The sequence below is a fragment of the Salvelinus fontinalis genome, chromosome 1 (assembly GCF_029448725.1).
Source record: "Salvelinus fontinalis isolate EN_2023a chromosome 1, ASM2944872v1, whole genome shotgun sequence".
NCBI lineage: Eukaryota > Metazoa > Chordata > Actinopteri > Salmoniformes > Salmonidae > Salvelinus > Salvelinus fontinalis.
Window position 1 is genome coordinate 61,017,589 of NC_074665.1, and position 14,530 is coordinate 61,032,118.

Consider the following 14,530-nt stretch of genomic DNA (forward strand, 5'->3'; position numbering starts at 1 on the left):
CTAACCCTAAAATTAAATTCTGAATGGAAATTAATTTTATTGTCCCCACGAGGATAGAAGAACAAAACGTGTGTGTGCGTGCCACACCTGGGTTCAAATACAAGTGTATTTGTTATTTAAATATTTTTTCTTTGTATTTGAGGCTTTTCAAATACACAGCCCAAAACAAGTACTTTTATTTGAGTATTTAAATGGTTATTTGTAAAACCCAAATAGTCAAACAAATTGTGGGTTAAATTCATGGGAGTGTATTTGAGTCCGTATATTTAAATACTTTCCGAGTGCATTTCAAAATACATTCCAATATTCAACTACTTATTTTTTTCCAAATAAAGGTTATCTGAATACTTGTTTTAAAATGTATTGAAAAGTAATTGAAATACCTGAAATATCATTTGAACCCATTTCTGGTGTTTGTGTGTGCACATGCATTTGTAAATTAATGCATGTCTTGTGCAATTGCATGAGATCTTGTGAGAGTTCTAAGTAGGAAAACAACATTAGGTAATATAAAAGGTTATCTTATCTTTTGCAGTCACCGCGACAAACATTGTCCCATTCACTCTCAATCATTCAACAAAGATATGAAAGTTAATATGATAGATTTGAAGTCAGAAGTTTACATGCAGTGTTTTTCACAATTCCTGACATTTAGTCCTAGTAAAATTTCCCTGTCTTACATCAGCTACAGTAAGTTCACCACTTTATTTTAAGAATGTGAAATGTCAGAATAATAGTAGAGAGAGTGATTCATTTCAGCTTTTATTTCTTTCATCACATTCACAGTGGGTCAGAAGTTTACATACACTCAATTAGTATTTGGTAGCATTGCCTTTAAATAGTTTAACTTGTGTTAAACGTTTCAGGTAGCCTTCCACAAGCTTTCACAGTAAATTGGGTGAATTTTGGCCCATTCCTTCTGACAGAGCTGGTGTAACTGAATCAGGTTTGTAGGCCTCCTTGCTCGCACATCCTTTTTCAGTTCTGCCCACAAATTTTCTATAGAGGTCAGGGCTTTGTGATGGCCACTCCAATACCTTGACTTTGTTGTCCTTAAGCCATTTTGCCACAACTTTGGAAGTATGCTTGGGGTCATTGTCCACTTGGAACACCCATTTGTGACCAAGCTTTAACTTCCTGACTGATGTCTTGAGATGTTGCTTCAATATATCCACATTTTCCTTCCTTACGATGCCATCTATTTTGTGAAGTGCACCAGACCCTCCTGCAGCAAAGCACCCCCACAACATGATGCTGCCACCCCCGTGCTTCACGTTTGGGATGGTGTTCTTCGGCTTGCAAGCGTCCCCCGTTTTCCTCCAAACATAATGATGGTCATTATGGCCAAACAGTTCTATTTTTGTTTCATCAGACCAGAGGACATTTCTCCAAAAAGTACGATCTTTGTCCCCATGTGCAGTTGCAAACCGTAGTCTGGCTTTTTTATGGCGGTTTTGGAGCAGTGGCTTCTTCCTTGCTGAGTGGCCTTTCAGGTTATGTCGATATAGGACTCGTTTTACTGTGGATATAGATACTTTTGTACCCATTTCCTCCAGCATCTTCACAAGGTCCTTTGCTGTTGTTCTGGGATTGATTTGCACTTTTGGCACCAAAGTATATTAATCTCTAGGAGACAGAACGCATCTCCTTCCTGAGCGGGATGACGGTTGCGTGGTCCCATGGTGTTTATACTTGTGTACTATTGTTTGTACAGTTGAAGGTGGTACCTTTAGGCGTTTGGAAATTGCTCCCAAGGATGAACCAGACTTGTGGAGGTCTACAATTGTTTTTCTGAGGTCTTGGCTCATTTCTTTTTGATTTTCCCATGATGTCAATCAAAGAGGCACTGAGTTTGAAGGTAGGCCTTGAAATACATCCACAGGTACACCTCCAATTGACTCAAATGATGTCAATTAGCCTATCAGAAGCTTCTAAAGCATGACATAATTTTCTGGAATTTTCCAAGCTGTTTAAAGGCACAGTCAACTTAGTGAATGTAAACTTCTGACCCACTAGAATTGGGATACAGTCAGTTATAAGTGAAATAATCTGTCTGTAAACAATTGTTGGCAAAATTACTTGTCATTCACAAAGTAGATGTCCTAACCAACTTGCCAAAACTATAGTTTGTTAACAAGACATTTGTGGAGTGGTTGAAAAACAAGTTTTAATGACTCTAACCTAAGTGTATGTAAACTTCCGACTTCAACTGTAGTTAATTTAAAATTGTCAGTACTTGGACAGCTTTACATTTAGGTATTGTGTCGTGAAATTATGTCTGCACTTTTTTTATATGCTCATCCATTTAAGTTCAATTTCATAGAATCACAAATAGGATCTTCTCAGAAACCAGACGCAGTGATCACAACAAATGTCTATAGTGTCTCTGTCAGTGGCGGTTGATGCCATTTAAGAGGGAGGACAAAAAATATATATGCACTAAAGTGTTGGTTCCATGTTTCATGAGCTGAAATAAAAGATCCCAGAAATGTTCCATACTCACAAAAAAACTATCAAATTTTGTGCACAAATTTGTTTACATCCCTGTTAGTGAGCATTTCTCCTTTGCCAAGAAAATCCATCCACCTTACAGGTGTGGCATATCAAGAAGCTGATGAAACAGCATGATCATTACACAGGTGCACCTTGTCCCGGGGACAATAAAAAGCCCCTCTAAAATTATAATTTTTTTCACACAACGCCACAGATGTTGCTTATGCTTTCAGTACTAGATTCATTCTTTGATCCTTTTGATTGGGTGGACATGTCAGTTCATGCTGCAAAAGCTCTGATAGGTTGAAGGATGTCATCTGGAAGTTGTCATAATTACTGTGTAAGTCTATGGAAGGGGGTGAGAACCATGAGCCTCCTAGGTTTTGTGTTGAAGTCAATGTACCCAGAGGAGGATGGAAACTAGCTGTCCTCCGGTTACACCATGTAGGTCATTGCAAAACGGTGTGTTTTAATAAATTATTTGGTGACGTGAACATATTTTGTATAGTTTCCTCCTCCGAGGAGCCTCCACTGGTCTGGTTATGGTTTGTCATTGTAAATTCACTCTCAACAAGTTTTGTGTTTTGGCCAGAAAGGTTATTGGTTTCAAACAGGCTTTTGTTGGTGTGATTGACAGGTCTGAACCAGGGTTTCCTGCGTGCCATGTGACTTTGTTTTTCTGCTGAGTCAAAGTCTAGGCATTAGCTAAGGGCGCAAACACAAGTCTTCACATCTCAGGGAAAGTCACACTGGGATAAACTAATCATTGTTAGGTTTCTGTTATAAAGAGGCCATCTTAGCTGCTTTTCTCTCTCTGCAGGTAAAAAATATTTCCGAAATCTTTAAATTATATTTAAAATAATAATTCAGAAGTAAATCTCAGATGGAAAATCTGTTAGATCTAAGAAGTAATATCTTAATCGGTGCTCTTTCTCTCTTTGCAGGTAAGGGGGACGTGTTTGGGGATGTGTTCTGGAAGGAGGTGACCCTGACCCAGGCTTGTGCCAATGTGCGTGCCCTGACCTACTGTGATCTCCATGTCATTAAACGGGATGCCCTGCAGAAGGTTCTGGAGTTCTACACGGCCTTCTCTAACCACTTTTCACGGAACCTGCTGCTTACTTACAACCTGCGGAAGAGGGTCAGTGTAATCTTTTGGAGCACCCACTTTTCTTTTAGCCTCGTAGAACCAGCCTGATATTTATTTTCACCAGTCTGTTTCGTCTAAGTGATAAGGCTGGTTCACAAGACCACCCTTCTTCCTCCCTACGGATCAAACTCGCTTTCTTTTCTCATTTCTGTTCTTGCCCTTTTATCTTCCTTGTCTCCTCTGCTTATCTTTCATGTCTCAATCTTTCTCTTACTCTCTTATCCCTTTTTTTCTGTTCTCCCTTCTCATCTTCCGCCCAGAGCATCTTTGGGCTGGTAACCCGCTGTGTTACCATCATTAATTATTATTTTTTTTTTAATTTTTTTTTTTAAAGAGTATACCTTTATTATTATTCCCTGCAAACCCTACCACCGATCCCCCAATTGGATTAAACTGATAAACATTTCTGTTTTTACCTTCAATTTATACATCTTATACACATTTTACAGACACAGTCTACTTTATAATAGTTCTCTCTTGTTTGTTCTTAGTCCTTCCTCTATTTCTGTTGTCCATCCAGTTTGATTTCCACTTGTAACTGTGCTATTTCACAATAGCTCCGCACCTATACACATTTCACAGATCCCGTATGCCCTACATTGTTTATCTTGTTATTAGTCCCACCCTTCAGCTCCACTCAACCTTTCCCATCTATCTTCCAACATCATCCATTTCGGATTTTTATTTGCCATATATTTTTCAACTGTGCTGTGATGCTTCACAAAAGATTTGAATCTTCCTATTCTCATAGCTTCCACGGATTGTAAATTAAAAATAATTTTTTTTGCTAAAATAATTATTATATTATTGATTGATTGACTATGGCTTTTCAGATCCCCCAGTATTGCTATCTGTAGCGTTAGTTCTATGCAAATGTTGCAATTCTTCAACCATTCCTGGACCTGTGACCAAAAACGAGCTACATGCGGACAATACCAAAATAAATGGTCTAATGACTCTGCCTCCTCACAGCAGAATCTACAGAGCTGGGAAGATTGTATCCCCCATATATATAACATTCTATTAGTTGCAAGAATTTTGTACAATAATTTAAATAGAAAAATTAGAAGTTTTGAATCCGGCGTTGTTTTGCGTATCAATTCATAAACCATGTGCCATGGAATGGGTACATCGAAAATCTCTTCCCAACTATTTTGCAATTTATATGGCACAGCTGTAAGTTTTTTGGTCCTTAAATGAAATTGGTATATGTTTTTATTTATCACACTTTTCTTTAACCATTTATGTTCTTTAATAAATAAGGCCGACATACAAGTTCCTTACTTTTATCCCCTTCCACCTGCCTCTTCCATTTTTGTGGTAATGCTGCAATTAATTGGTTGTAATTTTGGGTAGAGCAGACATTTCCATATGTCTGTGTTAGCTGCATGTGTGACATTACTCCACCAGTCCTATTTATGATATCATTCACAAAAATTATACCTTTTTTAAACATTTCTTCGATAAATACAGTTTTTTTATCAATTACTATATTTGAATTTAACCACAAGATTTGTTGTACTATTTGTTCCGTCCTTTCAGGTGGATTAAACTGAAATTGCAACCAACTTTCTAAGGCTTGTTTAAAAAATAAAGATATTTTGGACCATCATTATTGTTACTACTTCTTCTGGTGGCACAATGTCAAAATGGTAAAAATAATTTAAAATCATTAAACTGCCATATTGGTTGATTTAGAATGGAATGACGTACTCGAATACATTTAAATTAAACATATATTTTAGAAAAGTTATTTTTTTCCAAAATGCCACCACAATTCAAAAATGACCCAGCTGCAACCAAGCATGTAACATGTTTCATTTAATCAAGGACAAGTTTGTAAGCTACAGTCACAATGCAAACACGTAATACTGAAATGCATGCAGGTGTTGTACATATAATGTATAATATATACATTATAATGTACTGAAATAACAGGATAAGGGTTTGAGCGAGTCAATGTAAACATACCCATAGGAAAGGCTGTACACAGACTATCAAGTATTAATAACAATAGTTATGATCAATTTAAGCAATAATACAGGATAGGACACGTGTTATGACATTTTTATCATTGCTGTGACGTGGTCATAGCCATGAGGTGAAGCCAAGTGGCGTTGTAACGATGTGCGCTGAGAGTCGGGAAGCAAGTTCAGGGAGTGAGTGTTTTAAGAAATAAATGAAACATAATACAAAAAACACTCACTCCCTGAACTTGCTTCCCGACTCTCAGCGTACATCGTTACAGAATGACGCCTCACCAAAGGGAAGCATCAGGGAGTGTTTTTTTGTTGTTTTTGAGGCGATGTCGGGTCCGGGTCTCAGAATCGGAGCTACCTGGGAGGCCTCAGCCGGTTTGTCGGATTCCCATGCCTCGGCGGGTTCGACGGGTTCACCTGCCTCAGCTGGCTCGACGGGTTTCCATACCTCAGCGGGCTCGATAGGCTCCCATGCCTCAGCGGGCTCGATAGGCTCCCATGCCTCAGCGGGCTCGATAGGCTCCCATGCCTCAGCGGGCTAGATAGGCTCCCATGCCTCAGCGGGCTCGATAGGCTCCCATGCCTCAGCGGGCTCGATAGGCTCCCATGCCTCAGCGGGCTCGATAGGCTCCCATGCCTCAGCGGGCTCGATAGGCTCCCATGCCTCAGCGGGCTCGATAGGCTCCCATGCCTCAGCGGGCTCCATAGGCTCCCATGCCTCAGCGGGCTCCATAGGCTCCCATGCCTCAGCGGGCTCCATAGGCTCCCATGCCTCAGCGGGCTCCATAGGCTCCCATGCCTCAGCGGGCTCCATAGGCTCCCATGCCTCAGCGGGCTCCATAGGCTCCCATGCCTCAGCGGGCTCCATAGGCTCCCATGCCTCAGCGGGCTCCATAGGCTCCCATGCCTCAGCGGGCTCCATAGGCTCCCATGCCTCAGCGGGCTCCATAGGCTCCCATGCCTCAGCGGGCTCGATAGGCTCCCATGCCTCAGCGGGCTCGATAGGCTCCCATGCCTCAGCGGGCTCGATAGGCTCCCATGCCTCAGCGGGCTCGATAGGCTCCCATGCCTCAGAGAGGTTGTTTTCCTGACAACACACTCCGAGTGCCCTCACCTCCTCCCTGTAGGCTATCTCGTTGTTGTTGTTAATCAAGCCCACTACTGTTGTTTCGTCTGCAAACTTGATGGAGTTGGAGGCGTGTATGGCAACACAGTCATGGTTGAACAGGGAGCACAGGAGGGGGCTGTGCACGCACCCTTGTGGTGCCCACTGTTGAGGGTCAGCGAGGTAGAGACGTTGTTTCCTACCTTCACCACCTGGGGGCGGCCCGTCAAAGTCCAGGACCCAATTGCACAGGGTGGGGTCGAGGCCCAGGGCCTCCAGCTTGATAATGAGCTTGGAGGGTACTATGGTGTTAAATGCTGAGCTTTAGTCAACGAACAGCATTCTTACATAGGTATTCCTCTTGTCCAGATGGGATAGGGCAGTGTGATGGTGATTGCATCGTCTGTGGACCTGTTAAGACGGAATGCAAACTGAAGTGGGTCTAGGGTGCCCTGTAAGGTGGAGGTGATATGATGCTTGGAATAGTCTCTCAAAGTACTTCATGAGTGCTACGGGGCTGTAGTCATTTAGTTCAGTTATCTTTTCCTTCTTGGGTACAGGAACAATGGTGGCCATCTTGAAGCATGTGGGGACAGCAGACTGGGATAGGGAGTGATTGAATATGTCCGTAAACACACCAGCCAGCTGGTCTGCACATGCTAAGAGGAGAGGTATGTTCCGGTCAGCCTCAGAGAATAAAATCATAACGCTTGATGGACTGTTGTTTCTCTTTGCTTATTTGAGCTGTTCTTGCCATAATATGAACTTGGTATTTTACCAAATAGGGCTATCTTCTGTATACCCCCCCCCCCCCTCCCCCAAGCATTAAGAAGGAAAGATATTCCACAAATTAACAAGGCACACCTGTTAATTGAAATGATTTCCAGGTGACTACCTCTTGAAGCTGTTGAGAGAATGCCAAGAGAGTGCAAAGCTGTCATCAAGGCAAAGGGTAGCTATTTGAAGAATTTCAAATATAAAATATATTTTGATTTGTTTAGACTTTTTTTGGCTACTACATGATTCCATATGTGTTATTACATAGTTTTTGATTTCTTCATTATTATTCTACAATGTAGAAAATAGTAAAAATAAAGAAAAACCAATGAATGAGTAGGTGTTATAAAGCTTTTGGCTGGTAGTGTACATCAGCTGGCCAGCACTGCACTATCAGTGTAAATCAATGCTGAGATTACTTTGTGTGTGTGTAACAAGCCTTGATTCTGCAGTAAATGTCCCCAACATGTGAGTCAATACAGATAAGAGACCTGTACACAGACCAGGGGATGATACAGCTATCTACGGTGCATGTTGTACCATTCGTCCTCTGAGTGCTAGGAGATAATACATCTGTTCTCACGCTCCGTAATATAACATGAAACCAGAGAAAACCCCCACGGGGGCTCTATTTTCCCTGTGACATGGCCCCTTGAGAATTCCCACCAAAATGAATGTGTCAAAAGTCATGTCCATAGAGTGGCTAGTAATAGGGATTGGTATTGACTTGACAAGTTTTGTGATGTAATCTGACATATCTCATGATCGTCCATCTCTAGTTTGATTGAGACATGATGATCGTTACCATGTCTTTTCAAATCAAATCAAAATCAAGTCAAATGTTATTTGTCACATGCGCCGAATACAACAGGTGCAGGTAGACCTTACAGGGAAATGCTTACTTACAAGCCCTTAACCAACAATGCAGTTTTAAGAAGAAAAAAAAGAGTAATATGTACATGTAGGTAGAGTTATTGAAGTGACTATGCATAGATAATAACAGAGAGTAGCAGCAGCGTGGGGGGGGGGGGGGGCAGCAATGCAAGTATTTTGTGTAGCCATTTGATTAGCTGTTCAGGAGTCTTATGGCTTGGGGGTAGAAGCTGTTTAGAAGCCTCTTGGACCGAGACTTGGCTCTCTGGTACCGCTTGCTGTGCAGTAGCGGAGAGTACGCACTACCCTCTGTAGTGCCATGTGGTCGGAGGCCGAGCAGTTGCCATACCAGGCAGTGATGCAACCCTTCTGGATGCTCTCGATAGTGCAGCTGTAAAACCTTTTGAGGATCTGAGGACCCATGCTAACACTTTTCAGTCTCCTGAGGGGGAATAGGTTTTGTCGTGCTCTCTTCATGACTGTCTTGGACCATGACTGTGTGCTTGGACCATGTTAGTTTGTTGGTGATGTGGACGCCAAGGAACTTTAAGCTCTCAACCTGTTCCACTACAGCAACGTTGATGATAATGGAGGCGTGCTCGGTCCTTTTCCTGTAGTCCACAATCATCTCCTTTGTCTTGATCACGTTGAGGGAGAGGTTGTTGTCCTTGCACCACATGGTCAGGTGTCTGACCTTCTCCCTATATGCTGTCTCATTGTTGTCTGTGATCAGGCCTCCCACTGTTGTCATCGGCAAACTTAATGATGATGTTGGAGTCATGTCTGGCCGTGCAGTCATGAGTGAACAGGAGGGGACTGAGCACGCACCCCTGAGGGGCACCCGTGCTGAGGATCAGTGTGGCGGATGTGTTGTTACCAACCTTTTACCACCTGTGGGGCGGCCCGTCAGGAAGTCCAGGATCCAGTTGAAGAGGGAGGTGTTTAGTCCCAGGGTCCTTAGCTTAGTGATGAGCTTTGAGGGCACTATGGTGTTGAAGGCTGAGCGGTAGTCATCTGTGGATCTGTTGGTGCGGTATGCAAATTGAAGTGGGTCTAGGGTTTTTGGGATAATAGTGTTGGTGAGCCATGACCAGCCTTTCAAAGCACTTCATGGCTACAGACGTGAGTGCTACGGGTCGGTAGTCATTTAGATAGGTTACCTTATTGTTCTTGGGCACAGGGATTATGGTGGTCTACTTGAAACATGTTGGTATTACAGACTCAGACAGGGAGAGGTTGAAAATGTCAGTGAAGACACTTGTCAGTTGGTCAGCGCATGCTCGGAGTACACGTCCTGGTAATACACCTGGCCCTGCGGCCTTGTGAATGTTGACCTGTTTAAATGTCTTACTCACATCGGCTGCGGAGAGCGTGATCACACAGTCGTCCGGAAGAGCTGATGCTCTCATGCATGTTTCAGTGTTACTTGCATCGAAGCAAGAATATAAGTTATTTTGCTCGTCTGGTAGGCACGTGTCAGTGGGTAGCTCTTGGCTGTGTTTCCCTTTGTAGTCTGTAATAGTTTGCCCGCCTTGCCACATCCGACGAGTGTCGGAGCCGGTGTAGTACGATTCGATCTTAGTCTTGTATTGACGCTTTGCCTGTATGATGGTTCGTCGGAGGGCATAGCGGGATTTCTTATAAGCCTCCGGGTTAGAGTCCCGCTCCTTGAAAGCGGCAGCTCTACCCTTTAGCTCAGTGCAAATGCTGCCTTTAATTCATGACTTCTGGTTGGGGTATGTACGTACAGTCACTGTGAGGACGACGTCCTCAATGCACTTATTGATAAAGCCAGTGACCGATGTGGTCCTGATCCTCAATGCCATCGGAAGAATCCCGGAACATATTCCAGTCTGTGCTAGCAAAACCGGCCTGGAGTTTAGCATCTGCTTCATTTGACCACTTTTTTATTGACCGAGTCACTGGTGCTTCCTGCATTAATTTTTGCTTGTAAGCAGGAATCAGGAGGATATAATTATGGTTAGATTTGCCAAATGGAGGGCGAGAGAGAGCTTTGTACGGGTCTCTGTGTGTGGAGTATAGGTGGTCTAGGGTTTTTTTCCGCTCTGGTTGCACATTTAACATGCTGATAGAAATGAGGTAAAACTGATTTCAGTTTCCCTGCATTAATGTCTCCGGCCACTAGGAGCGCCACCTCTGGATGAGCGTTTTCCTGTTTGCTTATGGCGGTATACAGCTCATTGAGGACAGTTTTAGTGCCAGCATGGGTCTGTGGTGGTATGTAGACATCTACGAAAAATACTTATGAAATCTCACTAGGTAGATAGTGTGGTCAACAGCTTATCATGAGATACTCTACCTCAGGTGAGCAAAACCTCGAGACTTCCTTAGATATCGTGCACCAGCTGTTGTTGACATACATGCATAGGCCCCCCCCCGTTTCTTACCAGAGGCTGCTGATCTATCCTGCTGATAGTGTATAACCCGCCAGCTGTATTTTATTAATGTCGTCGTTCAGCCACAACTCAGTGAAACATAAGATATTACAGTTTTTAATGTCCTGTTGGTAGGATATACATGCTTTCAGTTCATCCCATTTATTTTGCAGCGATTGAACGTTAGCTAGCAGGACGGATGGCAAAGGCAGATTAGCCACTCGTAACTTGATTCTCACAAGGCACCCTGATCTCTTTCCGCAAAATCTTTGTTTCCTTCTCGAGCAAATGACAGGGATGAGGGCCTGTTCGAGTGTTTGTAGTATATCCTTCCGTCCCGACTCATTAAAGAAAAACTCTTCGTCCAATTCGAGGTGAGTAATGGCTGTTCTGATGTCCAGAAGCTCTTTTCGGTCATAAGAGACGGTAACAGCAACATTATGTTCAAAACAAGTTACGAACAATGTGGAAAAAACAAACAAACTAGCATGGTTGATTAAGAGCCGATAAGACGGCGCCGGAGGGGATACAATGCTGATACAATGCTGCCTTTTTTCATCACAATATCAAATATTTTCTGGGTAACATTTAAGTACCTTACTGTGATTGTTTTAAATTAAAATTGTCAAGAAATAAACAAAAAAGCTTCTTATAGCAAAAATAACTCAAGCAAGAATTTTGCTAGGACTGTCTGGGAGTGGTCTGAGCGGGGAGGGGAAAACTAGCTGTTATTGGCAGAGAGATTTGGAACTCTCTTTGTTATTGGTCTATTAGGTAATTTACCAGGCCAAAACTCAATCTCACTAAAACAGGCAGAAATTTCAGGCGGCCTTTTCAAATGGCTCTTACACTAAAAAGGCATTATCATCATTTTCACAATTTCACAGTATTATTCCAACACAGGAAAATCACATTTTGACTGCACTAGGCCTTTAAGGGTAGGTTTCATGCCTTTAATGCGCATGCATGCACGCCACCAAGCATGATAGGAAAGAGTGGTTGCAGACTAATGTAGCAGAAGTTATGTGGCATGCTTCACCTGGTTCTCTCTCAGGAGCCAATCAGGAAGCAGATTGAGTGGAATGTCCTGTTGATTGGGCACGTCATGCACCACTGACTGTGATGCATGCCCCATCCAGCGCCAGCAGAGCTGAATCAAGTGCTTCCTATGACTTTGAACATACCTACTTACAAACACCATTACCCAACGCAAATCCCTAAATACCACTTTGAGCGTGATTCAATCTGTATCGCAGAAGTATAAATACAGCGAAAACAACACAAAAGATACCTATTGTAAAATATATATATTATGTATAAGCTGGAAGTAGAAGCCTAATGTCAATGGTGTGCGGAGTCAGGTGCAGGAGAGCAGGGAGTTGTGAACAGGCGCACACTTTGAGGCAGGAGAAACCAACAGACGGACGCCACTGCGTCGAAACCTCCAGCCAATAGGCAAAAGTGCAAAATGCTCAAACAGTCACAATGATTATGTTCAAACAAATAAACAGACCTCGTGACAAAACACCAGTCTAGCGCGTCAAAATTAACACGTAACACAAAACTATTTCACACAAAAACATGAGAGGGGAACAGAGGAATAAATACATGTAGTGTGATTGGGGAATGAAAACCAGGTGTGCAGGGAACAAGACAAAACAAATGGATAAATGAAAAATGGAGCGGCGATGGCTAGAAAACCGGTGACGTCCACCGCCGAACACCGCCCGAACAAGGAGAGGAGCCGACTTCGGCGGAAGTCGTGACACCAAATGTTGTTGGCTATAAGTTTACTCTAATTAGGGGAGGGGTGGTAGGGTTAGGGGATATTTTTTTTTTTTTTTTAAATACATACAGTACCAGTCAAGTTTGGACACACCTACTCATTCCAGGGTTTTTCTTTATTTGTACTTTTTTCTACATTGTAGAATAATAGTGAATACATCACACATATCGAATCATGTAGTAACCAAAAAAAGTGTTAAACAAATCAAAATATATTTGAGATTCTTCAAAGTAACCTTGATGACAGCTTTGCAAACTCTTGGCATTCTCACAACCAGCTTCATGAGGTAGTCACCTGGAATGCATTTCAATTTACAGGTGTACCTTGTTAAAAGTAAATTTGTGGATTTCTTTCCTTCTTAATGCGTTTGAACCAATCAGTTGTGTTGTGACAAGGTAGGGGTGGTATACAGAAGATAGCCCTATATGGTAAAATACCAATTCCATATTATGGCAAGAACAGCTCAAATAAGACAAGAGAAACAACAGTCCATCATTACTTTAAGACATGAAGGTCAGTTAATGCGGAACATTTCAAGAACTTAAATAGTTTCTTCAAGTGCAGTCGCAAAAACCATCAAGCGCTATGATGAAACTGGCTCTCATGAGGAGCGCCACAAGAAAGGAAGACCCAGAGTTACCTTTGCTGCAGAGGATAAGTTCATTAGAGTTACCAGCCTCAGAAATTGCAGCCCAAATAAATGCTTCACAGAGTTCAAGTAACAGACACATCTCAACATCAACTGTATAGAGGAGACTGTGTGAATCAGGTCTTCATGGTCGAATTGCTGCAAAGAAATCACCACAAAAGGATACCAATAAGAAGAAGAGACTTGCTTGGACCAAGAAACATGAGCAATGGACATTAGACCGGTGGAAATCTGTCCTTTGGTCTGAAATCTGTCCGCCGTGTCTTTGTGAGACGAAGAGGTGGTGAACGGATGATCCCCGAATGTGTACTTCCCACCATTAAGCATGGAGGAGGAGGTCTGATGGTGTGGTTGTGCTTTGCTGGTGACAATGTCTGTGATTTATTTTGTTATAAGTCCAAATTCATTGGAAGATGGTAACTCCGTTATGCACACACATTCCAGTGGTTAATTTTATTTCGATTTCTTACAATGTATCCGGACATTATCTCTGATCATTACAACCTGGCCACGAACTGAAATGCCACCACTAGAGCCGATGTGATTCCTTACTCTACATGTCAGATCGGCATGTTTGTTGTGCGTAGCATATTTTTATCTGAACGTTCCAAAATGTTGTGTCCTGCTGAACGCACCTCAGCTTTGCCTGCTGGTGGGGTCTGATAAAGTCAATGTCCTGCTGGTGGGGTCTGATAAAGTCAGTGTGAGAAACAAGAACATGCATAATAGGATGACATTGACCCCATTATATAGTCAGGTGAAATCACTTGAAAATGTCAGACTTTTAGACTACTCTTCTATTTATAATGAAAGAGATAATGTTATTGATGGATTCCAAATCGCAGATCGGAAGGCTTTTAGGCTGACAAATAAAACACACTTTAACAATCAGTGAGAGAATATTTTGCGTTTTACATAATATTACAAAGTACATTACAGTTAGTTCTGTGAGAGGATTTTGCATTTCTACATATTATAATTTAAGAGGGTTTTTGCACATAGAGATCAATAATACATGTTTTTTTTAATAGTGCTTTTATCAGACCCAAAGTGACATGCAAGAATGTATTTAAAGGAGAGAAAGAGAAAGAAGAGAAAATATAAATCTTTCTGGGATTCAGGAACTTGGAATATAAATATTATTTGATGATTTTGATTAAGAATTAAAGTCCCTTAATGGGACAAAATCGTTACTGGACATTTCAAATGTTTCTCCTCCAACACTAGAGATGAGAAACACAATCTACACATAGAAAGAGATATGCTAGGCCTTATATTTTTCATTTAGGTTTGCTCATGCTTGAGTGAGTAGAAGATTTGTT

General features: G+C 42.1%; 1 protein-coding gene across 1 annotated transcript in view; it reads left to right on the top strand.

Annotated features, from left to right (window-relative positions):
• The window catches only part of LOC129859180 (potassium voltage-gated channel subfamily H member 1-like), a 95,603-nt gene that overhangs the window by 65,330 nt on the left and 15,743 nt on the right, over window positions 1-14,530 (top strand). The window contains exon 12 of the mRNA XM_055928626.1: window positions 3,438-3,634. Coding sequence (XP_055784601.1) covers window positions 3,438-3,634 — 197 coding nt within the window. The remainder of the gene's footprint in view (window positions 1-3,437; window positions 3,635-14,530) is intronic.